General features: G+C 47.8%; 1 protein-coding gene across 3 annotated transcripts in view; it reads left to right on the top strand.

Moving 5' to 3' along the window:
- LOC144114920 (uncharacterized) overlaps window positions 1–27,804 on the top strand; it is a 100,466-nt gene that overhangs the window by 5,027 nt on the left and 67,635 nt on the right. For all 3 annotated transcript variants that reach the window (XM_077648950.1, XM_077648947.1, XM_077648949.1), the window contains exons 3-5: window positions 11,812–12,087; window positions 15,257–15,951; window positions 16,447–16,568. In XM_077648950.1, the coding sequence (XP_077505076.1) occupies window positions 11,812–12,087; window positions 15,257–15,951; window positions 16,447–16,568 (1,093 nt within the window). The remainder of the gene's footprint in view (window positions 1–11,811; window positions 12,088–15,256; window positions 15,952–16,446; window positions 16,569–27,804) is intronic.

Raw genomic sequence — 27,804 nt, 5'->3', positions numbered from 1 at the left:
TTAGAAATTATGGATAATTCAAGCAGTGTTGAACAGTTTGGACTTTCACCATGCATGTTCGAGCCATCAGCAGCTTCAGAAAACGGCGGAACCAACAACACCGCAGAGTGCGCTGGCAGCGAATGTCAAGTCGCGTCATGTTCACGTGTTGGAAATCTCGACTGGATGGATGGGTGGATGACAGCTTTTATTTCCACTGGAAATGGAGGCCCCTTACTACTCGCCGTTCTCAGCACGCAGGCCTGGAGGGCGGGGGCCGGAGCCTGTGACTAAAGGCTAACAAAGAGATTTTATCGCTTCGCAGCATCAGCCGCCAGGCGCATTGGCTTGTTTCTGCCGAGTGGGTTTTTTGCTGCGCAGCAGGGTTTCCCAGCTTTCTCTGCTATCAATATCTTCGTCGACTCCGGGGTAGTCGGCGCATTCCCATATTCTTTGCTTCCGGGTAACCGTGAAACCGCCAGACTGTCGGAACCTGGACGAGCGCGCGCAAACCTATTCCAAAATCGTTGAGAACTACAGACTAAACAGAAAACTGGTGCCACCGCCTGATAAGAAGCTAAGTAATAGAGAAACGACTGTATTGCGGCGCCTGCAAGGCGGAAATTCCGTTAACCCAGTATGGGCCTTTCACGTTCTACCAGGGTAACACGAAAACCAAATCTCGACTGATACGTAAGTTTTGCGTAGGTGCATGCGCGTGCATATCTTTTGTGTAGGTGCAAGTGGCAATAAAAAAAAAAAGTAAATTGCACCAAAGCGTTTTTTTGTACCGCTGCTGCATAAAAGCCTGACCACCAACTTCTTGTAACGCCTGTAAACATGATCTAAATCAGATCACCAGCACGCTTACACGAGTCGCGCGAGGTAAAGCTTTTGTTTGTTCATTTATTTATAGTTACTTGCTTAATCACTCCCGAAGGCCTTTTAGAACTACAAAAGAATGCCAAACTGGATGAGTTGAAGTGGGTTCACTGCTGTACTGCAGCGCGAAGAGACAAGGCGACCGGGAGGAAGCTACCGTGTGCGCTTTCCTCCTGTCGCATGTTCGGGCTACTGTTCAACCATGAAACTTCTCCACTTACCCCCGTACGTTGTTTTTTTTTTTGCATGCTGAACACGCTTTTGAACAATAATTATGGCTGCGTTTCGGAGCTCGCAGTGCTGCTCATCAAAACCAGTGTGCTGCGAGATATAGTTGCTGCTGTTGCGTATCGAGATAACCAACAGAATTACTTGTGGCTGATATATGCGTACCGCTGCTCGACGACTTTGCCGTTCTAACTCAAGGACAAATTTGCATGAATTCTGGTGCCATTGTCGATCGTCAGCCATGACCAAGCTCTCATGAATGCAAATGTTTGCTTTGCTCAAGTATACTAGGCTTATATAATTGGTTTTTTGTTCAGTTAGGTGCAGCTGCATGTGTTGCGCGCTGATTAAAGATTAAGAGAATTGCTTGTGCTGCCATGAGGTGCAAGCAATCAGGAAAAAGCAAAAAGGCACACAGTGCGTATAGAGCTCAAAAAAGTTCGACTGTGTGCCTGAAGGACAGTGCTGGAAGTGGCCTTAGCTCAGCGTGAATGTGAACCAGCTGGAAAAGGCAAAGAGTTTACAAACAGGTAAGAAAGTAGTATAACGAAAAGAGAAATATTCATGCACATATTTTGTGCAGGCAGTTTCGGCATGCTGCGTGCCACCAGATTTTATGGTTAACGCGGAAGAGGCTGGGGAAAAACAACCGACGGATTCTACCCAGCTGTGTGCTGAGCGCTGGTCAAAGGAAGTACCATGCCAAAACTGGTTTAAATACAGGCTTCAAGCATTACACGTTACGTCTGAACGAGAGAAGGTAAACGGCACTGGCAGAAGATTACGTTGATCTGTGTTTCGCCAAAGCGCGGGCCGCAGCGAAGCAAGCGCAGCCGGACGGCCGGCCAACTCCCCGTGAATGGCGTCACTTCCGCCAGTTATCCCTCTCTGCCGTACCCTCCCCCCGGTGCTTCCGGAAGCGACGAGGGCGTGCCGGCGGCGGATTTTTAAGAAGCGATTGCAGCTCTGTTTGCGGATAGAATGGGGAAAAAATTTACACACATGATTTTCAAGGCCCTTTCTTCCCAATCACAGCGTTTCATGCGATTTCAAAACCATTTCAGCTTCCCTTTAATTCTGCTAGTCCATCAGGTGTTCACAAAGCACTGCTACAGTATTCAGCATTTTTGGGGCTGATTTCCTGGCCCTTTCAGAGTTGACTTCAATGACATGTTTGTTGCTATTCAGTTTGCACTGCTGTCATTGTAGTCGCCACGTTTGAGACCTAGAGCAGTCAATTGTTCATCTGCTTATCACCACCTTTACTGGTGTACAATGTGCAAGTTATGCTCTGCGCTCTTTCATGGTGCCCGTGGTGTGATAAAAACAGGCCTTTAGTTTTTGGTGGCTGCCAAAAACTCCTGAAAGGCACTCTTTGGGCTTCTGTGCAGGATAATGAACTGGTGGGCAGCAGTTTAAAAGCATTGTTCACATATGCAAATGATGTATTGGTGCTGCAGAAGGTTTTTCATCACCTCAGTTACATGTCGCTTTTTGACTGCCTGGATTGGCCCAAATTTGTCGATAAACCAGTCAGCATACTACGAATTTTTTATATTTTTATCAGTTCAGCATTTAACACTTATAGTGAATTTGTTGCTCAAGATGTGTAAATTATGATTATGGTATGATCTAAGGGTGTGCTTTCAAGGGCTAGGAATTTTGGCCACTAGAGTAATGTGTGCAGGCTTAAAGAAGAAGTTCTTGCCACTTAGCACTGTGAAAATTGCACTGATATTATTTTGTCTTGCACTAAAAGGAAGATTATGCATGCATGTTGCTCAAAGGGCTATGTTCTGGCAAAAGTAGGACTAAAAATTTGCAGTTGAGTTTAAAAGTTGTTTACGTAGTCAGCTGGAATCGGGGGAAATATATAAAATCATACGTTGCGAAATTTCAGTGCTGTCTGATGTTTATCTGCACCTTTCGAAAAACACCAGTTTTTCGCTGTATTGGATCTATCTCGCTGAAAATGACCTATACTCCATTTCATACATAACAGGCATCGCTGCAGAGGCTGTGGAAGTAGTAGTGTTTGGGCCCTCTTTCTATAATTATTCCCGATTGTGAACTGTTTTTTAGGCACTGAGTTCTACCAGCCGCATATCATACCACCTGGCACTGAACCCTCTATCACATTTGGTGGAGGTCTCTCCTGGTCCCCGTCCTCATCCTGGAACTTCGCAGCCATACATTACCATCACCGGCCACGATGCAAGACAGTGCCAGCCAGGCATCGCCGCCTGTCCCTCCCACCATTCTGTGCGCAACGGCAGCGCGACCCGGCTAACTTCAGTCAGTAGTACAGGTGACCGTGACGTTGACGACGGGCTGGCCTCCTATGAGTGCGTCAGCACTTACAACAGATGGGTCGATTCTGTGAAGTGCCAATCTTTGGTTTCGTAACCACGAAGCTGATATCCCAATGTGGTCCTCCTTCAAAACGAGCTTTGTGGATGATTTTGCCTGCCCCGCAGTGCGAAAGTGCCGCTCCGAACAACGTCTCGGTTCCCGCACTCAACAAACTGGTCAATCTTTCACAAGCTGTATCGAGGACATTGTTGACTTGTGCAAGCGTGTAAACTGTCCATGCCAGAGGGCGACAAGGTAAGTAACATCATTAAGGGAATCGCCGATGATGCTTTTCAAGTGCTCTTGGCTAAGAATCCCACATCCGTCGCCGATGTCATTAGGCTTTGCCAAAGCTGTGATGAATTATGGAAGCAACGTGGTTCTATGCGCTGATCTGAGGTGCCTGGTGAGGAACTTGCTGGTTTGGCCCTTGGCGCTCCGCTTTCTGACCAGTCACAGTTCTTGCAGCAGGTCAAAGCCTTCATCCGGGAAGAAGTCACTCGTCAGCTTTCTCTTATGCCTCACGTTCGGGGCCCCGCCTGGTCTGCTCCCAATCCTGTGCCATCTATCGTGCTGACCATCTGCCAAGTCATTCAAGACCAGGTCGCTGAAGTTCTACTACCGATTCATCAACCTCCTCCTGTTACTGTGCTACTCACCTATGCTGAAGCCCTGACTCAGTCGCGTCAACCGTTCGCTCCGGTCGCATATCCCACCAGCCCTCCTATTTTTTCTCCGCCACTGCCCATGCCTCCGCCATCTTCGTCGTTTCTATGGTGTCGATGACACCCTGCCAACGTGTTGTGCACCGCCAATAATGGCCCCATCTGCTATGCTTGTGGGCTTCTAGGCCATGTCGCCTGCCTCTGCCATCAGCGTGTGCTTCGTTCTGACGCTGCTATGCCTCCCTACTGATACAAGACCGAGCCTCCCTTGCCCAATGTCTCTTCTGGCTCGTCTGCGGCTCGCCCACCACACCTCCCTCGTTGCTCGCCTTCTCCTCGATGCCAGACCATATCTCCTATGCTCTGCCTCTGTCTGCGAGGAAAACTAACATCCCGCAATTTCAGAGGCAAGAACTGCGTCTTTTGTGAACTACTCAAATCCTCCGTCTTCTCCCGCTAATGTGATTCAAGTGTCTATTGAAGGCGTCCACGTTTTAGCACTCGTCAATATGGGTGCTGCTATGTACGTCATTAGTGACGCCCTGCGCCGCAAGATTCGAAAGGTGGCCATGCCGCTTCCTGACTTTTCTCTCCGAACGGCCAGTTCCCAGCGCGTCCAGCCTGTGGCAGCGTGCACGGTACATGTTTGCATCAACGATGTTTTATACACCATCGAGTTTGTTGTGTTGTGCCAGTGTTCTCACGACGTCATCCTCGGCTGCGGCTTTCTTTCGACCCACAGTGCCGTGATTGATTGTGCCCGTGCCAAAATTGCGCTCTCCCCCTTTTGTGACACTTCTTTGTGCACCTTGCCTATCCCTCCTGCTAAACTCGTGGCTGAAGACATGGACATTCCTCCTTTTTCTTCTGCCATTGTTCCCCTCACTTGTGACTCTGCCTTTCACTGCTCTGTCCTATTTACTCCTGCCACAGCCTCTACGCAATGCCTTGTTCTCTTTTTCGCCGTTCTCACGATTTGTGATGGAAGCTGCGCAGTCTATATTTGCAAACAATTTTCATGCCCATTCTCTGTCCTCCGCGGCGTATGTCGGGGCTGTGTCGAAGCCTTCGAAAATGCAGTCACTTGTGTTGTCTCCTGTGACCGTGCTGTTCCTCAGGTTGATGCCATGACTTGTGCTACTGCCACCGCTTCGCTCCTCGTCGACATATTGGAGCGTGCTATCGCTCCCGACCTTCCGCCTGCTCTGCGTGCCCAATTAGTCGCCGTTCTTCAACGCTTTAATACGTCTTTTGACTTTTCCCAGCCATCCTTGGGCCGCGCGTTGGCCGTTGCTCTTGTATTGACACCTGCACGCACACCCCCTTGCGCCAGTGTCTGTATCGTGTCTCGTCCACTGAGTGCCGCGTCAACTGTGAGAACGTCGACGACATGCTTCACTGCGGCATCGTGCAGCCCTCGCACAGACCTTGGGCCTCTCCAGTCGTCCTGGTGAGGAAAAAGGATGGCTCCATTCCCTTATATGTTGACTACTGCCTGCTCAACAAGATCACCCACAAGGATGTTTATCCTTTGCCACGCATAGGCAATGCGCTGGATTGCTTGCAGGGCGCTGAGCTTTTCTCCTTCTTGGATTTACGTTCTGGCTACTGGCAAGTGCCAATGGCTGCCGCCGACCAATCTAAAACCGCCTTCGTCACTCGTGACGGCTTGTGCGAGATTAAAGTGATGCCGTTCGGCTTGTGCAATGCCCCAGCAACATTTGAGCGAGTGCTGGATACTATTCTGAGCAGGCTCAAATTGGAGACTTGTCTCTGTTATCTAGATGACATTGTCATTTTTTTTCGAAAGATTTTCCTTTCCATCTAAACCGTCTTGAGCATGTTCTAATGTACCTTGCCAACGCAGGGCTCCAACTGAATGTGAAAAAAATGTTACTTTGCTCCAAAGAAGCTCATTGTCTTAGATGTCATGTGGTCTCCAATGATGGCGTTCTTCCTGATCTTGCAAAACTTCGTGCTCTCACTGGTTTCCCCAAACCGACTATCTTGAAAGGACTCTGAAGTTTTGTCGGCTTCTCGTCCTATTTCCCCCGGTTCATACGCAATTTCGCCTGCATCATTCCACCTTTAACCCAGCTTCTCTCCAGCAGCCAGAACTTATCATCCTGGTTGCCCGCTGGTGACGCCGCATTCAATACCTTACCGTCTCCTTGTCTCTCCACTTATCCTTCGCCATTTTGACCCTTGACGCACTGACAGAAAATTATACTGAAAATCATATTTCCAGAATATGTTGTTGCTTATGCCAGCTGTATGCTAACTAAAGCGGAATCTAACTATTCTGTGACTGAGAAGGAATGTCTGGCCATAATTTGAGCATAACCCAAACTTCATAAACCCAACCCAACAGCATAAACAACCCAAACATCTTTACCGCCACCATTAAAGAGTTTAAGTTATGTTTTATCAATACCGCACTCAATGCAACTTTCTATTCTTTGCCTAGGTGAGCTTTGTCAGGAGTACCCACTATATTTTAGGTTCAGCCACGTTGCTGCCGTTAATTACGGTCTTCATTCTAGTTTGTTTCATGAGCACTAGTATTTCTCCTGTTCTTGCTGTTTTCCATACTACATAATTTCATTCTCTATATGTATGTTTGCCTTGAATGTGCTCATGTGCTGCTGCTCTGCCTCCACCGGGCCTCGAGCATCTCTCCCTTGTAGCTTTTCGCCCGGGGCCCATTTCCTGTATGTCTGGAAATAAACTTTCTTCAATTCAGTTCAGTTGGCAAATTTTGCCCTTACGTATACGGCCGGCCGTTTTCCGTCGTCAGGACCATCACGCCCTATGCTGGTTGTCTTCTCTCAGGGATCCCTCTGGCCATCTCGCCTGTTCAGCTTTACGTCTCCAGGAGTGCGACATCCACATCATTTATCACTCTGGACGCAAGCATCATGATGGGGACGCCTTCTCCTGTTCACCGCTTCTATGTGCTGCCCGCTCGGACGTCGTCTGTGCCTCTGATTTATCTTCACTTGGCATCGCTGATATGCCCATCGAGCAGCAGAAGTATCCTTGGATTGCCTCTGTCCTCGCATTCATGTCTACTCCCTCTCGGCGTCCTCCATCCCGGGTGCTTCACTGCTAAGCTCACCACTTTGCTGTCCGCAATGGACTCCTATACTGCCGCATTTACCTCCTCAACGGGCGAAAGTGGCTGCTGATCATTTCTCGACACCTCCATGCTGACGTTTGCGCCTCATTTCACTCCGATACCCACTGCGCCCAAGCCGGTATGTTGAAGACGTATGCTTGCCTGTGCCTACGGTACTATTGGTGCGGTATGTACCGCTTTGTTTGTCACTTCATCCACTCATGTCCTGTGTGCCAACACCGTAAGACCCCACCCAACGGCCCCACTGCAGCCATTGCCTTGGCCTGGCCAACCATTCGACCGTGTCGGAATTGATCTCTATGACACCCTTCTGATCAATGTAGCTAACAATCGCTGGGTGATCGTTGCCGTAGACCATCTGACGCATTGCGAGGAAACGTCACCTCTGCCTCCGCCGACGATGTTGCGTCTTTCATCCTTCACCATTTGGTTCTGTGCCCTTATGAATTGCTAAGTGACCGTGGGCGTGTTTTCCTTTCAAATGCCGTTGAAGCCCTGCTTCAGAAATGCAACATCGTTCATCGATCCACTACAGTGTGCCACCCTCAAACTAACGGCATTACCGAGCGTTTCGATCATACTCTCAGCGACATGCTCACCAATTATGTTGACTCTGCTCGCTCAAACTGGGACAAAGTCCTTCCCTTTGTCACGTATGCCTATAATATGGCTACGCAGACTACGACAGGCTTCTCTCCTTTTTTCCTCCTTTATGGCCGCGAGCCCACGTCTACTGTGGACGCCATTCTCCGCTACAACCCTGACTTCTCTGAAACTACTCCCCTTTCCGCAGCCCATATATTACGCCGAAGAGTGCCGCCAGCTTGCCCGCTCGTTCACCACTCTGCACCGGTGGCACCAAAAACACAGCCGGCAACCCATTGACCCTGCCCCATTGTATCCACCTGACTCTCTCGTTTGGCTCTGGGTCCCTCCACCACTCCTGGTTTATCCACGAAGCTTCTTTCCCGCTACCACGGCCCTTACCATTTTGTTCAACAGACCTCCCCAGTGAATTATATTGTTGAGCCCATTGCATCTTCTTTGGGCCACTGTCACCGCGGCCTCATAACTGTCCACGTTGAACGCCTGAAACCGTACTATGACCCGCTTGTTCTTTCCTCCCCATAAGTCGACAAGATGGCTCTTTTTTCGGCGGTGAGGTTTTGTAACGGACTAGACCGCATCTGTGAACACGACCCCAGTCAGAAGACGACGAAGTGGAAGCAGAAGCAATGCCTCAGAGGATCGCACAGTGCTTACAGTCTTTCATCAAGAAAGCCCTGGGACTGAACCCCGCATCACACAGTATATATTATTGTTTGGTACTCGCCTATGGGGCAGAAATGTGGAGGGTAATGAAAAAAGTTCAATTTGAATTGAGGACTGTGCAGTATGCAATGGAAAGGAAAATGATACGTGCAACAGTAAGAGACAGGAAGAGGGCGGAGAGTGTCAGGGAGCAAGTGTGGATTAACTGCATCCTAGTTGAAATGAAGAAGAAATAGGCTTGGGCAGGGCACGTAATGTGAAGGCAAAATAACGGATGGTTGTGAGGGGCAATTGACTGGATTCCAAGAGAAAGCAGGCGTAGCAGAAGGCAGCAGGAAGTTAACTAGGCGGATGAGAGTAAGAAGTTTGCGGGAATAGGGTGACTGCAGCTGGCACACGTCGGGGTTAATATGGGAGACTCCTTTGTCCTGCAGTGGGCGCAGTCGGGTTGCTGCTGTTGCTGCTGATGATGATGATTGTTCACAAGATTACCAGTACTTCACACAGCTATGTAGTGTGCTGAGACAAATGGGCTCGTTGGGTGTAGGTTACTTCACAAGATTACGAGTACTTCACACAGCTATGTAGTGTGCTGAGACAAATGGGCTCGTTGGGTATAGGTTGCTCTTGTCACTTCTTAAATGCAGTAACTTATATATGTCCTGTCCTCACAGAAACCATCCCCCAGGAAATTAGTGTGTGCTGCGAATGGATTATGCTATTTGTTAAAGCATATAGTTGGGCAAGTTGGTACTGGCTTCCTGAATCCATGGTTGCTACCGAAATAACACAGAGAGGACACAGAACCACAGGACAATTCCTTGGTTTCAGTTAAACCTTTATTTGCAAGGCCACGTGACATATTTGCATTCCACTGAGCTTACAGGTACATTGTCATTCAACACAATTGCCAGGCGGGTGAGTTGGTGATACATATTTAAAAAACAAAAGCGCGGAAAACGGGGACTTCAAGGGTAGAAAACACAGGACAAGTGCTGACTCTCAACTAAAGTTTAATCGCAGCAAATGGGCAAATATGAGCGAACAGGCAACAACCAAACAATAAAACCACAAGACACGTGCGCTATGTTGGGCCAAGATAGGCAACCTCACTGTCGCACAGGAGCAGGGATGGTTTGCTGATGCACAATCTTGGTTTCTTTCTCATTTTGTAGGCTTCTACGATTTCCTTGGTCAATTGATCGGTGTTTATAGTGACATATTATATAAACACCCCGATCAGTTGATCAGGGTGATTAGTTGATAGTCAGCGCTTGTCCTGTGTTGTCTACCCTTAAAGTCCCCGTTTTCCGTGCTGTTATTTTTTAAACATTGTCATTGAAAACAAATCTGTCTTCAGTTGCCACCCCCTTATGAACTTGGAAAGCCATAGGAATTTAGGGAGTATGCCCCGTTCTAAGCACCCTCATGGCATTGCCGCTAAGTGATAACAGAAATTTTTGAAGCGAAAAGCTTCACTACGCTGGTCAACACCACGCTTCGCGAGAGCCGGCGTGTGTCTGAGCACGAGTGACTTCATGCACGGCGCAGGTGGCTGCCGCCGACTCCGTCGCCTGACCTTTCGTTTCTCATTCTCTCGCTCCCTAGTCACTACTGCGCATGCGCCACTAGTAGCACCGAGCCACTGGTGTTCCGCCGCCACGGCGCAGCGCTGCGCCTTTCCTCGAAAATCCAACTTTCAGTTTTCTCTTTCTTCTTTCCCTCCCTCCTTTACCCCTTCCTTTACGGCGCGGTTCGGGTGTCAACCAAGATATGTGATACTGTTACTGTGCCATTTCCTTTCCTCAAAAACCAAACAAAACAAGTGAGCCGACGGCATTCATAGAGTTCATTGGCGTTGGCAACTTTGCAAAGGCCGTTCATTTTCACGAAAGGAAAAGCGCCCAGCTGGCTCTGTGGGTTAGTGGAGACCTCAATCTCGCTTTCGCCTTGTATATCCTGGATTAGCTGAGCTAATGCACATTTTTTTTCCCTCTTCTTTGCATATTGCTTTAAAATTTAAATGCACATCCAGAGGCAAGCAGCAGTTAAAAACATGCTGGACATGCGGACACAAGCCGTGGGGCAACATTTTGCATTGCACACTGAACGGTTGCCCAGAAGGCAGAGATGGTGGTGCTAGTAGCAGCATCTATTGTGCACAGCATGAACTGGTGCCTGTTAAAGGAGTATCGACACCACATATTTTGTTGCGTGTTTTTGTAATTATGCACGAGACATTAGTATACATTGATCAACATGTGGTATTCGCCTGCAAACACTAAATAATTTATAATCGAATTTTTTCTGTCACCTGTTTTGAATTCGGTTTCAACAGCCGAGCGATGGATATGATGGTCAAAGCTCCGTATAGGTCACGTGTAGAAACTGCGATATAATTGCTGCTGCTGCACTTGTTGTGTTCCGGCTCTTCAGGCAGGCTGGCTTGAGCGCTGTAGTGAATTTTTTAAAACGATGAAGCAGCGATCATATTGCAGTTTTTCTCATGCTTCATGAGACATACTGTATGGACCTTTGATATCATAGCCATCGTTTGGCTGTTGAAACTAAAACCAGAATAGGTGAGAAAAGAAATTTGGTTGTAAATTATTTAGTGGTTGTAAGTGAATATCGTGTGGTGATTCATGTATAGAAATGTCTTTTGTATCATTACAAAGAACACATGCAACTAAAATTTGGTGTCCGTACTCCTTTAATGGTCTGTATGCACAGTTCCCTGCTGCCATGCTCGGCACTAAATAGCTTGCCTATGTTGACTTGTGACTGCTGCTTGACATGCCTGACGAAAAGTAAAAAGTGTCTTTTGAGCAAAAAGTGTGGCTACTGCTCTCTTGATTGTATATGATGTTCAAGGTGCCTTGCGTTATCAGGAGTTGTTGCTAAGCATGTAAACTGCACATGCAGCAAGAAAATGAAGTGCTCTTTTAGCTGTTGTCGCTGCTGAGTGATGCTGGTCATCATGGGGTAAGTGGCAGACTAGCCAACTTGTCCTGGTTGACTTAGCCTAATCTGTGCGTGCACCCCACTTCATTGTGAATTCGATTTCGTTTTGTTAAAAGCAGAAGAGCTGATAAATAATACTGTGCTGTAGTGTAATGCACATATTGCATAAAATTAGTGGTTGGAGGTATGCATACTGCTCTCTTGATAACAGTGACTTTACATCAGGAGGCATGTGTGTAATGCACTGCCATTTAGGCTCTGCAACTGTTTGTCATGCAGGTATGTGTCTAATGCATTGTCATTTAGGCTGTGCAACTATTTGTCATGCAGGTGGACCTGCTTGTGGCTCACGTGTGTTCCTTGACAAACGTCGACCGTCTTTTCTATGGTGTCGTGGACGCCAGTGCAGCAATGGAACAGCTTTACCTCAAGTTGTTCAGAATTCATCTTTTGCTAACCACAGAAAATAATTATGTTGATGCTGCACAGCAGAGAGCACCTCAAGTAGCCATCACATTCCCCGGCAGCACTGATGCCAATGAAGATGGAGACTCTCAGGTGGCTGTAATTGATGGAAATGAAAGTCAGCGCTCCTTTCAGTCCAGCGTAAGTAGGACCTTATTGTTGCTTAAAGGGGCTCTGAAAGGGCCTCTCAATAAAGGTGCGTTATTCCTGTGATGAATAAGGACACCACTTCACAAATATCCGCCAGCGAAAATTTTTTAGTGCGTTTTGTACTGAGTTCTCTGCAGTCAAAATTTGAATCTCAGCGTCTTCTTCGTGCCTTTCCCTCTCTTGTCGCATTCTGCACACTCAAAAAGGTCGACGCTGCACTGCTGGCCCCATCGCAGGAATTCCACGGGGTGGTGGGGGAGGGTGGAGCTCCCTGACCCACTGGAGTGATGCTGCTGACTGACCGTGGCTATGGTAGCTGTGTAAAGCCTGAATGAATCTAACCAGTAGCCATCTCTTAACAGAGTTACGCAGCAGTGTGCGACGGAGGAGGGCACGAGCATGAAGAAGTCGCTGGAAAGGACTCTCCAACTTTCGTGTGTGATTGTGGGTTCTCTGCTGCGTGTAGAAGTGTATTATTTGGCTCGGGTGTTCATGACGAAAGAATCTAGTGATTCGGCGCATTTATGTACTCCCTCAGGAGGTGTTTCAAAGCCCCATTAAGCTTCGTGTTTCATTTTAATGTTTAGTGGAACGTAGCTAATGTTACCTGCATTCCTACCCCAGAATTCGCAGAATCTGACAGCCATAATTTCATGAGGTGTAGGAGCAAGTGAAATGGAAGAGAAAGGAAGGAGAGTATATTACAGCTGCTTGTGTAGGATGTGGGCAGCAGCAGGAGGAAAAAATGATTGAGCAAGAGTGAACGTGTTTAGTGTGCTCTAATATAGCCATGTATGCATATGTGCTTTCGCTCACTGATAGGTACAGAGATCAGAGATAGGTACAGAGAGAGGTACAGTGTGTAGTATGTCGAGAAGCATTTGTTGAGCCAGGAGGAGGAATGGGAGCAGAAAACCAGCTGCGCTTAATGAAGCACAGCATCTGTGATGAGCTGCTCACACAAAACAGAATGGCAGGCTGAGTTCGAAGCCCAGTGGTTGTGATTAGCCTCGCAAGCCAAAGTAGTGGATATTGGGGATCAATGAGAAGTGTCAAGGCTGTGCTTCAGGCGGAGTGATATGGTGTTGCAAGCAGCCCTTTATCATCCCTTTAGTCATACAAATGCACATGAGTTCTTTTCTATCTAGTGAAAAAAAATATGGCTGCCAGTGCTGTGTTTGTTTGCATATAGAGCAAAGCAGGCTGTTAATTTTCTTAGGCGAGGTAATCATTTCTGCCGTAAAATTTTTGTCTAGACATTTGCGACGGAAGAGCGTGTGGGGTCCACAACACAGTGTATCATATAGGTTAAAAATAGCCTTTGCCACAATGTCATGATGCATTGAAAGGCCTGTTGTCTGCCGGTATAGCTTGCCAGGCCAGTTCTAGAAGTATGGATACAGTCATGGACTTTTCAGTTGAGCATTTTCAGCATACAAAACCTCCCATGTAACAGAGTGGTTGTGCTGTGATGGAACATGGCAAATAATGGCTGTAAGGGTTTCCGAGGAGTACGGGCAAGCACTGCTTCTACCATCACAACATAAGCACTGCATATCTTCCCATGGTAATTCTGTGCCATTATGCATTGTTTGTTCATTTGTCGGCGATAAATGTTTTTAATATTTTGGTGTTATATTAATGGTTGGTGTCAGTGGCATTTGACTTGTCTGCACTATTAGTTATGATACCTTAAAGGGGCTTCGAAACACCGCTTGAACGGATGCCGGTTACACTTCGGATGGATTCTTTGTCTCACAGATGCTGACTCAAAAAGAATTACGAGAATCGATGCATAGGAACGGGGGTTATTCAATGAAGAAATTTCAAAATACAAGCAAACAAAATGCTGCCCTCAACTCTATTTTCGCGCAGCTTCCCATTCTCATTTTACTCTCCCAATGACGACACACTGTGCGACCAATCAAAACAGCCTATCTTAGCACGTGGCGGAAGTTTACACTCCATGGTTGCCTGTTCTCTGTAATTTGTTCATGCCAAGACTGGCGGCGCCGTTTGCATGGTTACAACAACCATGTGAACGCCCAGCTGATCCAGCGATGTTTCATCGTCACCACGACGGCGCAGAAGGGAACACTGATCAGTGACATTCCCTTACTTGTAGATCCCATCTTGAGCGCGAGATACTGCGACGGTGTGACAGCCTGCGCAAGATATCAGACACATTTAGCATAGCGCGTACCGCTACTGCTTACCGCCAATCATCGCCCCTAGCGCGCTGGTTGATCACGGCGAGCAAGGAGTGTGCGCTGTTGACGGGAACGTTGGCGCCGCCGCCCGGTGATCCTCCACAAGCTGACGAGGCGCACTGTCTGCTAAATGTGAACTGAACGCATCGTTCCTTGGGATTGAAACGAATGCATATAGAGTGCAATGGCTCGATTGGATCAACTCTGCAAAGCCGCTCTCTCTCAGATACATAGAGAGTACCCATAAGTGTTAGTGCTAGGTCGTAGGATGTTTAGAGAGGCGCAAAGTCCGTCGATGCGAAAAGTAGCCTGAGCCTCTGGTGGTGTATTTTTGTTTTACTTGCTTTACAGTGCTTTTATCTAGGGCAAACAAGTTGGTTTTGTTAATGTAATATAGAACACAAAAACTTGACAAAACGTATCTCTAGTTATTAACACAATTTGCAGTATATTCACTCTTTACCCAATCATAAAGCTCGCCCTCCGTGATGTCATATCCGATGCTAAAAACCGCCACTGTATGGTGACACCGTCAGTGCCATGAATTTGTTTTTGCGAGCTAATTAAAATATTAAAAACAGGAGTATACGTGGTACGACCGATGCTAATTGCATCACTATAACTTCTTCTATGCAACTAACGGGCAAAACAATGCACTGAAAATGTGTTTCGGGGCCTCTTTAAAATCAAAACATTCATCATTTATCAGTTTACTTGCGGAAAGGTGCCTAGGTGCAGTAGGGACGCGTGCTTGCTTCGTCCAAAATACTTTTGTCTGTGTACCGTTTTAGGCCTATAAGGCTTTTGCCTTACTTGAGAGTGTTGAGCTGGGTAGTAGTATTTTATACTTCAGCTTACTATAAAGGGGAAGCGTATTTTTGAAACAGTCATGCCTACACCCCCTTCCTTTCCTATCAGAAAAGGTCTGACAAGGTTAATTCTTTTTTCAGCCACAACGCACTTCAGAGGCATCACCGCCGCATCTGTCTTTGTGTGACGAGCTGCTTGGATACGCATCGGCTCCAAGTCTTCTCCATCTGAAGCATCAAAATTTGCCAGATGTGTTGGCAACAGATCGTGCAGTCTGCAGAACTGTGTCCTCGCTAAAAACACTACCTATTGTATATGCTAGAAAGACACCTGCTTTGCCTGAAAGCGAACATTTGATTCCGGGCATTGAAGCATGTGCTACCGGGGTGTCTGCTACGCTCAAGCAGCAGCCTTCAGCTGAACCAACCAGCATCACTGGCTTTGATCACGGTGATGGATGCTTTTATAAGCAAGAAAATGATCTGGACAAATCGGCCGAAGTTGGATCATGCGCAGTACAACCAAACATTCCTTTTACTGCACCACATTCTGTACAAAGCCAAGATAGCCAAACTGGAGCAGCCGGTTGTGGCACTTCTGTCTCCTCTCCACCACCACCAGAGAGAGTGTATTACAGTAGCACATTAGTTCCCAGCACAAGTGGTGCTGGGCAAGATTCAAGCAAACTGGTGCATCATGAAATTCCTACATTTAGCCCAGATATTATGAACTCTACGCAGAATGTTGTTCTTTCATTCTACAAGAATCCTGCAGAGTTTTGGCTTCAGCTGGATACATCTGCTAAAGAACTGGAGGTCTTCCTGAGAAAACTGCAGTAAGTCTCAAGCTCACTTCATCAGCAGTAGATCCTATGGGTACTTGGGTTTTGGTGGGTGAAGCCACTGAATTCTTTTATTTCTGCAAAAAGAAATGCTCTACTGTTTGCCTTAGCATAAAATTTAAATATTTTTTTTCAAGAGCATCTACCTGGTAGTGGTACACAAAATTTCTATACGCAAGCATTTCAAACAATTAAAGATATGGTGGCATGCTCCAGTTGATAACCTTATTATTGTTGCTAGACAGCTGTTTCATTTATGTCTTTGTTGTTTGAATCCTTGTTCCTGAAACATTTTGCTTTGATTTATCAGTTTTGTGTGAAGAGGAATTAATCTGCCCTTATTTTGTGGATGTGTAGGGGCCCCAGGTTCCTACACTAGCACTAGTGAAGGTGTAAAAAGTTATAAAATTGAGTAGTGATATGCAGTTGTGGATGAGTTTTTTTTTCTCGATATTTTATTTTTTCACCTCGCATTATGTGTACCCACAGTGAACACTACAGCTGCAGCGCTCGACGACAAGGATTCACAGCTAGACCAGGAATGAGCTGTGCAGCATTTTACGCAGAAGATGGCCACTGGTATCGTGCTAAGATTGTGCGGGTGTTTCCAGGTATGTCCGCTGCTCTTACTGTTCTGTCATGGTGGTCCTCATTACTGCATTACATCCCCTTGTTTCAGGTTGTCTTCTCACAGTTGGGCAGATAGCCAGGGTGGAGCGTAGTGACCAGCCCTTGTAGTGATATTCATGAACTCATCTTTTATTGTTTTTCATGCAAGCTTACAACCTGATGGGTAACCCCTCTGTCCAGATAAAAATTTCATTTAGTCGGAGCACTCTCCCTTCTCTGCATAGTAAATTGTCCTGGGACTGAATTGGGTGTTGGTCTTTGCCAGGTATATGTCTGGCATGTAAAATGTGTGAAGTGGTTTTGTGGCCAATGTCTGCTTATGTGTAAAGATGGCGCAGTGCAGGTAATGGTGCTTTCTTGCATGTGCATTCATGCATGCTTAAATTGTGGGGTACAGGGGTGTAAATAGAAAGCTGTATGCTTTGAATTTAGAAATGTATCACCTGTGCTTTTTGGACACTGATGATCATCTAAGCATTCGGTGGTGCAAGTGATCATGCAAATATGTTGGGCTGTACTGCAGATGGTCCAGTTATTGCTTCACAGTTTCAAGTTCTCATAACTATAGTTATAGTAATTTAGCAAAACACCACGATGCCATTGATTTGCCCTTTGTGGTTCATCAGAACTTCTGCTTTTTGCCTTACCTTGTCTTGTCAACATTGCGTAGCTTTATTTTGTTCTACGAGATGGAAGTAGCAACGCATATTTTAAACCTTCACTGAGTGCTGAAATTCATGTGCCTAGGATACACTAATATTATATACTGACAGGCATGTGTGTTGACGGTTTTCAGTTGTTAATGAGAAGTTGCAAAAAATGTCCAGCCAATTCCTGTGTTCTGGCCTCTCACTTCTTTTAAAACATACTTTTCAAACTGTGCTCAAGTTAAAGGTGCACTAAAGAGGAATATGAACTCGTCTTGTTACCGCGGGAAATCAATTTACACGCTCCGAGAATTCTTAGAAACTTCCTGTGCGGCCGATTTCCCCAATTTAAATCGCATTAAATGTCCCGGCTCCCGCCTTTTTTTGAAGGTAGGAGGAGTGACCCGATGCGGGGAGTGCCTTTCAGCCAGTCGCGTGGCAGCTTGCCACTCTGCCATCGCCGGAGTGATACGTAAATGAGAGTCCACGGGCATTTTTATTTCCATGGGCCTCATTTGTGGCTATGTTGTCTGCAACAAGCTGTTTATTCACAGAAACCTAAAAAACAAAATAAAAGTGAGAGTGAAGCCACCACAGGACTGGCTGAAAGGCACTCCATGCGTTGGTTGACTCCTCCTACCTTCAGCGTGGAGTTAAAAAAAAAAGGCGGGAGCCAGGGTGTTTAATTCGATTTAAGTTAGGGAATGCAGCCGCATAGGACAGTGAAGTGTCTAAGATTGCTCGGATTATGTAGATAAAGTGCCCACGGTAAAAGGCGAGTTCAGATTTCTCTTTAGTGCACCTTTAAGCCATTCCATGCATATCTGGTATTAAAAAAAGCTTTGAATTATCTGCATATTGTTCAAACAAACCTGCTGCGGTGGCTCAAGTGGTTAAGGCGCTCAGCTACCGACCCAAAAGATGTGGGCTCGATCCCAGCCACGGCAGTCGAATGTCGATGGAGGTGAAATTCTAGAGGCCTGTGTACTGTGCGATGCCAGTGCACGTAAAAGAACCCCAAGTGGTCAAAATTTACGAAGCCGTTCACTACGGTGTCCCTCATAGCCCGAGTTGATTTGGGACATTAAACCCACATAAACCATAATAAACCTCTCTTCCTGGCAGGAGGTAGAAGTTGACGAAATGGACAGAAATTAGCAGGCGTCAAAATATCTTTCACTAGCGCTTTTTTTTTCTTTGCTTCTGAGCTATCTACTTTTTGCATTGTCATTTCGGTGAAAGCAACTTTTTGTGAGGACTTTATCTCTCATTTTGTTGCAGGAAAGTAATGTATCTGAGGAATAACCCTTTTTTAACGGAGTGTAGACACCACACTTTTGGTAGCATATTTTTTCTTTGTAGTGATGCTTAAGACGTTAGTATACATTGATCACCATGTGATATTTGCCTACAACCGGTAAATGACTATGCCAGAATGATAATGAAGCAGCAGCCGTATCATCAGTTTTTAGATGCCTTATGTGATCTATAACCTTGATGTTACAGCCATTGCTCAGCTGTTGAAAATGAAACTGAAATATAGTGACATAGATTATATTGGGACCAAAAAAAAAAAAAGAAATAAGAAAAATGTGTCCCGGCCCGCACATTATAGAATGACATATATTAATGTGGGCTGACATATATTAGAGTGGGCAGAGAAAAAGGAAGAAAAATAATGTTGCCCAGCCCGCACCTCTTATCGCACAACAGGCTAATGTAGGCTGACATATATTAGTGTGGGCTGAGAAAAAAAGAAAGAAATAATGTGGGCTGACATATATTAGTGTGGGCAGAGAAAAATAAAGAAAAATAATGAAATTGCATTATAAATTACCATATATTGGCACTTGCTAGTTGACTCTGAATAGAAGTCGACTCCCCAACTCGCAGCCCTCGATGGCCTAAAAAAGTTCACTCCAAATATATAAGTCGACGCATACACCGCCAACCTGCTACCACACTACTTTGTAGTTTCCCAGGGGTATGGAATCGTAGTGCATGTAGCCCCAAGCAATAAACGCGTAACAATGCAATTGCAATGCCAGCTGTCGGAGGTGATAAAACGATGCCGTCTTACCTTCCATACTCGCGTGTGGCTTGAGGCTAACTGAACTGCCTGCAGTGTCTCTGTTGGTCACCGCGTGTACAGGGACGCGATCATCAGTGCGAGCCAGTCGGATAAATGGTGTGCAATTCCAACTTTCAATAGTAGAATGGACTTGTTTTTTTTTTTTTGTACACGTGAAGCTCCATGCCTCATTCGGTAACTTGCACTGGGAGGGGTACGTACTATCCGCAGCTAGGCCAAAACTACCTTATACCCCGCAGATAGGTCAGCTGCAAGTATAGGTCTGCACTCCTAATTTTAGATGATCGTTTTCGTAGAAAAGTTCGACTTATACAGTGAAAGCTCAGTAGTTCAACCCCCGTTAATTTGGAAAATCGGATACTTCGACGTGCGAGCCTAGTCCCTACAAAAATATACGAGTCTATGGGGCGAAACTCTTGTTAATTCAAACAAATTTTAGTGAGCATCAGTTAATTCGACATAGCTCCATAAAAGAAAATGCAGCGTAGGCGATCCGTACGGTCATCGCCATCAGCAGTATGAGGGAAGGCGAGGGTAGAAGAGGCGATGGCAGCGGGGTCAGCGGCGTCCGAATATTTTGTTGCCTTTGTTAGCCCTACCTTTGCGTAGTCGTGTCGTAATTGTATTTATCCTATCTTCAACAAGTCTCGCTTTGGCATGTGTCGTCGCCACATGCGTTTTGCTGCTACAGTCATGGTTACTTAACCCCCCTAAGTAACCTTTCTTGCTCATTGCACTTCACCAGCGTGTTTACTGTGCTGCTTTTGAGTGTGTAGCGTGCTGTGCCTGCGCGCCTTGCCATCGCATCGTGTGCTGCTGCAATGGCGACACCGCCAAAGCGGCCGAAGTACCAGGTGAAAGACCTAGCCACTAAAGCGGAACTATTAAATGCACTCAAGAACAGCGTTTCACGCCTCGACGTGGTGGAGGAATAAAAAGTGAAAAGAGCTACCTTGGCCACATACGTCAAAAATGAAAAAAGTCACTTGGAGGTGTTCGACAGTAGAACCTTCAATGCCAAAAGAAAACAACTGCGGGCAGCGGTCCACCCGGAATTCCAAGAAGCAGTACTGTGATGGGTCGCAAACGCACGTGAGGCACATCTCCCTGTGAGTAGGCCACTAATTTGTCCCCAGGCTGTACAGCTCGCCACAAAAAATGAACATTCAAGATTTTAAAGCTTCTGAAGGTTGGCTCGCCCGTTTCAGAAGCTGGCACAGTCTGACTATTGTGTGCGGAGAAAGAGCCTCCGTCAACGAAGTGATCGAGGAGTGGCGGACCATCGGGCTTCGTTAACACCTGGCTGCTTATGACGCCTAGGAACATATTCAGCGCCTATGATCACATGCAAAGGTGACTCTTGCAAAGCAGGAAAATGCAGCAAGGAAAGAGCCTTGCTACTTGCTGCCAACTTGGCGGGAACAGAGCGCTTGCTGCTCTTATTGATTGAAAGGTGCAGAAGCCGAGGTGCTTCAAGATTGTGAGGCACCTTCCTGTTGATTACCAAGCTAACAGGAAAGCTTGGATGACTTGAACCTTTTTCAGTCCTGGCTACATCAACTTGACTGGTATTTTGGAGTCAAGAAACACAAGGTGCTCATGATTGTTGACAACTGTAATGTTCACTGAAAGGTGTCTGGCCTTGAGTGTATCAAGCTGGTGTTTCTCCCTCTGAATTAAACCGCAGTCCTACAGCCCATAGATCAGGGCATAATTCAATACATCAGATGTAAATACAGAAAGCACGTGTAAGGCGCATGCTTTTGTGTATGGAAGCTGGGAAGAAGTACGACCGTAGGCTCCTCATCGCTTCGAACATTCTGGCACATGAATGGGTCAACACACCTGCAGCAATTATAGCAAACTGCTTCTGGCACAGTGGTTATGTGCCACCAGACTGCTGCACGGAGGAAATGTCATCTGAAACAGCTGACACAACCTTAACCACAGAAGACGACGGCTGTTTCAACGTCTTACCTTCTTCCGCGCAGCTTGCGGATTACATGACCATTGATAAAGGAGTCGCAGTCGCAGGGCAGCTGACTAAGGACGAAATAATTCAGGAGATCACAGGTGCCAGCAATGATTGTTCATCGGAAGAAGACTGCCTCAATCGCCGAAGCGCACGGTAAAAGATGTCGCAGAAGCCCCGTCCGTGCGGGAGGACTTCTGTGAGCAGATTTCTAATGGTGCGCGTGCCACGGAGCATCTGTTAGCAATAAGCGTTATTGTTGTCGTTCAAATTTGCCCCAAAAAACAGATGATGATTACAAACTTCATTGGTAAATAAAGGTACGCCATGCTGGGGCATATTTCGTGTTTTTTTTTGTGCATTCGATATTTTAACACTGATAATTCGAAAACTTTCCGTGGTCCCGTCAGGGTCGAATTAACGTGCTTTTACTGCACGCTGAAAAATATGGTATTCCACCGTTCATACGTGAATAGCATGTGGTGATTCATGCAGGCGGTCTTATGCATCATTACCGAGAAGAAAATGTGGTGCTGTAGCGCCCACGTACGCCGCACCGATGAGGCGCTGACACTAGCTCATTCAGCTGGTGCCTTGGTGCCTGCTGTGAAGGAGAGCAAAATAAAGTTGACTCCGGTGTAAGAGATAACAAACCCCAGCAGCCTAAAGCCCTCGGGTGACCTTCCGTCTGGCGCTGCCTCGTGCCCACGGGATGTTGCAGCCATCAAGCTCCTCCTGTCCTTGTTCTGGCGCAAGAACCCACAGGTGTGGTTCGCCCAAGTGGCAGCCACCTTCCATCTCCACCATGTCACCTCGGAGAACTCTCAGTTCCACCACATCATTTCCAACCTGTCTCCTGACATGAGGTGGTGGATGTCATCGCTGGTTCCTTGGGCAATACCCCATATGAACGCCTTAAGCAGAGCATTCTGGACTGCACCACAGCGTACGAGTGTGTGTACCTCCAGCACCTGCTCACTAGCAAAGAGCTGGGCGATTGCTGACCCTTCCCAGCTGCTCATAAGCATGCGGCAACTTCCAGGCGATAGCAACGTCAACGCTAACGGTGTGTTGTCGAAGGACCTGCTCCTGCAGTGTTGCCGCAGTTGGTTCTCCTCACCTTGGTTGCTGCAGGGGACATGGCTCTTGACCACCTGGCCAACCTAGCCGATAGTGTTCACGACACAACTTCCCCCTTCAGTTACCACCCTCTCCTCAAGGCCAGAGCCATCCGCCATATCTCGGTTAGAGGCTCGGATCAACCAGCTCGCCACCTTATTCAACGCCCTTCGGACGTCCTTTCATGGCCAGCGTGGACCCTCCCCATATCCTAGCTGCCATTCCTGCTCCCCAATCGGCACCTGCACGTGCATTCCTCCCAGCTCTCCTCTGCTGGCATCACTGCACCTTCCAGCGCCACGCCCGCAAATGCACTTCACCATGCATCTGGTCAGGAAACCCGACAAAAGGTCATTGACGGCAGCATGTTGCCTCGTTCCTCAACAAGGCTGCCTTTTCTTGGTCAAGGACCGGATGTCCCTCTTGCGCTTCCTCGTCGACACTGGTGCCGAGGTTCAGCATGCTGCCATCTACCAAGGCTGACTGCAGTTCCAAGTTACCAAACATATGCTCCGTATGGCAAATTCAACCATCATTGCCACATATGGTCTTTGTTCCGTCACTCTTGACCTTGGACTGTGGTCCATGTTCCAGTGGATTTTCCTCTTCGCCGACATCCATCAGCCAATCCTCGGCTCCGACATCCTGACCCACTTCGACCTGGACGTCGGCACGTGGCAACATCGCCTCGTCAACAGCACAGTGCGCCTTTCCATCACAGCCATGGTGTCGGCCGTCGCTCGTACTGGGATCCACACACTGATTCCACCGTGCCTGTACGCCAAGGTCCTAAGGGATTTTCCAGGGGTCACCAAGCCTTGCAACCTCAACCAGCCACCCAAGCACAGCGTCACACCCCACATTGTCATGCGTGGTTCACCCATTGCAGCTTGTCTGCACCGCCTTTTCATTTAGCGCCTGGCAATTGCAGAGCGCAAGTTTGACCACATGCTTCAGATGGGTATCATATGCCCTTCCTCCACCACATGGGCCTCACCTCTACATCTTGTGTCCAAGGAAGAGCCGGGCGACTGGCGGCCATGTGGCGACTACCAGGCACTCAACGTTCACATGCTCCATGACAGCTGTCCTCTTCCATGCATCCAAGATTTTACCACAAACTTGGAAGGCTGCAAGATCTTAGTAAAGTGAATCTTGTGAAAACGTACCACCAGATCCTCGTTGAGCCTGCCGATATCCCGAAGACTGCCATCACTACACCGTTCGGACTGTTTGAGTATGTGCGAATGCCTTTTGGGCTACGCAACGCAGCTGACTTTCCAACGATTTATCGCAGAGGTGATGCGCAGACTCCCAGCTGCGTTTGCCTACGTCAACGACATATTGGTCGCAAGTCCTACTATGCGAGATCACAAGTGTCACCTTTGGAAATTCTTCCAATGCCTCCAACAATGCAGCCTGGTCGTCAATGCCCAGCATTGCATCTTCGGGTCTTGCAAGCTCGAGTTACTAGGCCACCACATCTCGGTGGGTCGGTGGGTGGAATTCGTCCTTTGTCTTCACATGTCCGTGCCGTAAAGGACTTCCTAGCACCCGCTACCCTCCACAAGCTACATGAGTTCCTGGGTCTTGTGAATTTCTCTCGGCAATTTATTCCGCACTGTGCTGAGCTCTTGCACCCACTGACCGACCTTATCCGCACGGCAAGGAACTTGTCATCCGCCATTGCCCGGTCTTCTGAAGCCCAAGTCGCCTTCTTGGCCACAAAGCAAGCCGTTGCTCACGCAGGGACATGGGTGGGCCCACCCATATCACTGCGTGTGCGCAGGAGGCGTAGTCCTGATCCATATGAGGAAAGGTGTGCCCATTCGCATCATGGTGGGTACTTCCAGCGTGGCCATTGGCATGGTTTTCCAGGAGCAAATTGACTTCGAGTGTCACCCACCGGGTCTTTTCTCTCTGAAAACTCCAGCCTGCCAAGACCTGCTGCTGTGTTTTTGGCCGTAAGCTCCTTGCCATCTACTCCACTATCCAGCACTTCCGGCAATTCTTGGATGGCCAGCAATTTTATGTCCTGGCGGATGTCAGAGTTCACCACAGATATCTTCCACGTCAAAGGCACTGACAACGAGGCTGCTGATGCCCTTTCTCGAATTGCCACCGCAAGCACTTATCTATCTGCAGTAGACTGGGAACGTCTGGTCCGCATGCAGCTTGAAGACCCTGAGCTGCAAGCGCTGCGTAACCATCCCCGTTCTCTCTGTCTGCAGCTCGTGCCTCACCCGTTTGTGTCTGGATCGCTCTAGTGTGACTTATCAAAGATTCTACCTTGCCGCCTCATTCCGGATGCCTTTCGTTGTGCTATTTTCCACTTCCTTCACGACATCTACCATCCCAGCGTCTGAGCCACCGTTTCGTCACGCAGTGGTACGTCTGGCCAAGCATTAACAGCGATGTTTGTCAGTGGACCTGCTCGTGCCTTGTTTGCCAGTCCGCCAAAGTGACCTGCCACCAGACTCCTGCACAGCCTTTCCTGCCACTTGGCTGTCAGTTTGACCACATCGATCTCGACCTGGCTGGGCCGCTTCCTTTGTCCCATGACTGCCGGTATGTCCTCACTATGATTGACCGCTTCCCTTGTTGGCCCGAAGCTGTGCCCATTCCGGACATCACTGCAGAAACAGTTGCACAGCCCTTTGTCTCAACATAGGTTTCATGCTTTGGCTGCCTTGGCATAGTCACAACGGACTGTGGCTGGCTGTTCGAATTTGCCCTGTTCGGTTCCCTCAGCCATCTACTTACCACCACATACCATCCCTGTGTCAACGGAATGTTCGAGGGGCTCCATCACCAGTTCAAAGCTGCCCTCACTGCATGCCTGGACAGAGAGCACTGGGTCGACCACCTTCTTGTGGTGCTTCTCTATCTACAAGCTGTCCTGCATAGAGACCTTGGCTGTTCTGTGGCTGAGCTCTGTTTTGGCTCACTCCTACGGCTTTCCGGAGACTTGTTTCTTCGACTCCATCACCCCAGCCCCAGAAATACCTCCAGCGCCTACAGGACTGCATACAGCACCTCTCAATCTACTGACCAGCGCATTTTCATAAATCCTGACCTTGAGTCTTCAACGCACGCTTTTCTAAGGTGAGACGATGTAAAGGCGCCTCATACAACAGACTATGACGGCCAGTATTGTGTACTCCGCAAGCCGACCAAGTCTGCGGCCATACTTCTTGGTGGTCGTGAAGAGGTTGTCACGAGAGCTGGACTGCCTCAAACCGGTGTACCCTGAGACGCCTCCCAAGGAGCTTCCTATGGATGTCACTGGCGTACCCACCAATCTATCTACTGCCAAGACAAGCCCCATCTTTGCCTCTTTGGCATGTCCATTTCGCCATTCCTTCTGGGTGTGGGGGCCCTGTAGCACCCACCTACGCTGCACTGCGCTGACGCTAGCACTCGCAGCAGAAGAGAAAAATAAGTTAGAGCGGCGCATGCTGTGCGCAAGCACAGCTTGCGCACAGCATGGGCAGTTCAGTTCTTAATGCCTGCTATGGCGGTTCTCTTTTCCTGACGTTTTGCTGCGACCTCTCAATTCATGACAGTACCAAAATTTGATGTCTACTCCTTTAAGAGCAGCGTTCAAAACTTCTGACATAAAATGTGCAAGGAACAACGGCGACAAGAAAAATTTATTATAAATAACAGTGAGCCTAGACATGGCACTTGTTTTAATAGCTTTATTCGATCCAGAGCTGGTTAACGGCACCAGTCCTGAAAAAGTGTCGCTGGTGCCAGCGCAGTGCAGGACCAGTTCTGTGGTGCAGGTGCAGCGCGTCAGCAGCACCGTACCTTATGTGCGACAATTTTCAATCAAGCGCGTGCAGGCAACTCTTGTTGTCTACTCACCGTGGAGGTGTTCAGTGGTGCAGTTCCCGCGTGTGTTTTTTGTGTGCGGTCGCTTTCGTGCATAACGAGACTTGCGTCGTCCATGGAGTTGGTCATGGTCGAGGACGGGGACGTCACATAGTCCCTTGTTATGGAGTAGTTCTACTCTTATGACAGTGAATACCAGGAAACCGACTCCGTGCTGTCCTTTGCCGCAACTCACTTGTTTGGACCGATTGCAGCCGAATTCCGAAGTACTGTAAAAGCGTGTTTGCAATTGCTACTTCAATTTCGAATTCGTGAGGCTCTTCAGACTGTCTAGAGAGTCGTTTGAACTTTCGGCGCGCTTCAAGGCCCTGCATATTTTCCGACGCCTATAGTGGGACGCCCACAAATTACCGTCGAGAGCCCGCCTCGCTCATTTAGCTCTTTATAAGCAGTTTAAAAGCTACCTCGCTGCTTTTCGTGAGCCCCGGCATCCCTGTAGCCGCAGCAGAATCAATGTCCAGGCAGCGGCGAATCAGCAGCATCTGCCTGCATGCCAGCGCAGCAGGCAGAGGTACCAGCGCCGGCAAAACACGCCTGCGATTCGCCCTGCCCGTATTTTTCCAACAGCCCACACACCATTGTTGCGCCGTCTGAAAAAAAAAAAAAAAGTTTTGTGTGAACTCGCAAGCACACTGACGGCTTAGCTATCTGTTACAAGTAGCAGGTACAACAAAAAACACAGAAAGTTACCTGCTGTCGTGTATATTTCAGCGTCATTTTCTCGTAAAATGACATAGGACCCGTCAACGACAGCGAACATCTCCCTCAATTCACCTTCAATACTTACGAGCATGTTAGCGTCGCCTGCGCGTCGTCTACTCAAAGCTGTGTGCATGTGCACAACTTTCCTGCACCTCCTTCACGGACGGTGCCAAGGTTCCTTGCACCACAGCGACACCACGGCTGCACCCAAATCAATCGCAGACAGTGGTGCAGGGGGCGCTGTGAATCGAGGGCTTTGGTGCAGCGCACCGTGAACCGGTGCCGGCGGTGCAGAGAACCACGGCTGAATCGAACAAACCTAATGAGGCAGAGTGCTTAAACATGGTGGTGAGCTGACGAAAACTGCAGGCATCGTGGCTGCTACAGGAATAGTCTATGTGCACAGTGAGCGTGATGGGATTGGTATGTTATACTGTATCAAGCTACAACTTGTCATTTTTTGTGAGGAACCCGTGAATGCTCTCACCTGTCCTTCCAGGAAGCTGATCAGATGTGGCATCCTATTTTCAGTGATGAAAGTGCGATGAGTGCTAGGACATGGGAAAGAGAGATGCTGTTTTGGCTCCTTCAAATGCTTGGCATGCCTTTGGCTGTTTTGCTGCTATGCAGCTTAGTGTTTTATAGTAGCAGTCGGGCAAGTCGGTCTGAACAAGGCCGTGTATAGTTTTGATTATCCATGAATCTTTGTGGAGTGAGGTGGCTATGGGAGAGGCCTTTGTCCCGCAGTAGACGTAGTTAGGTTGATGATGATGATGATGCTTAATTTC

Source organism: Amblyomma americanum, chromosome 1, assembly GCF_052857255.1.
Source record: "Amblyomma americanum isolate KBUSLIRL-KWMA chromosome 1, ASM5285725v1, whole genome shotgun sequence".
Taxonomy (NCBI): Eukaryota; Metazoa; Arthropoda; class Arachnida; order Ixodida; family Ixodidae; genus Amblyomma; species Amblyomma americanum.
Note: the sequence above shows the minus strand (reverse complement) of the source record. Positions and strands in the feature narration are given on the sequence as shown.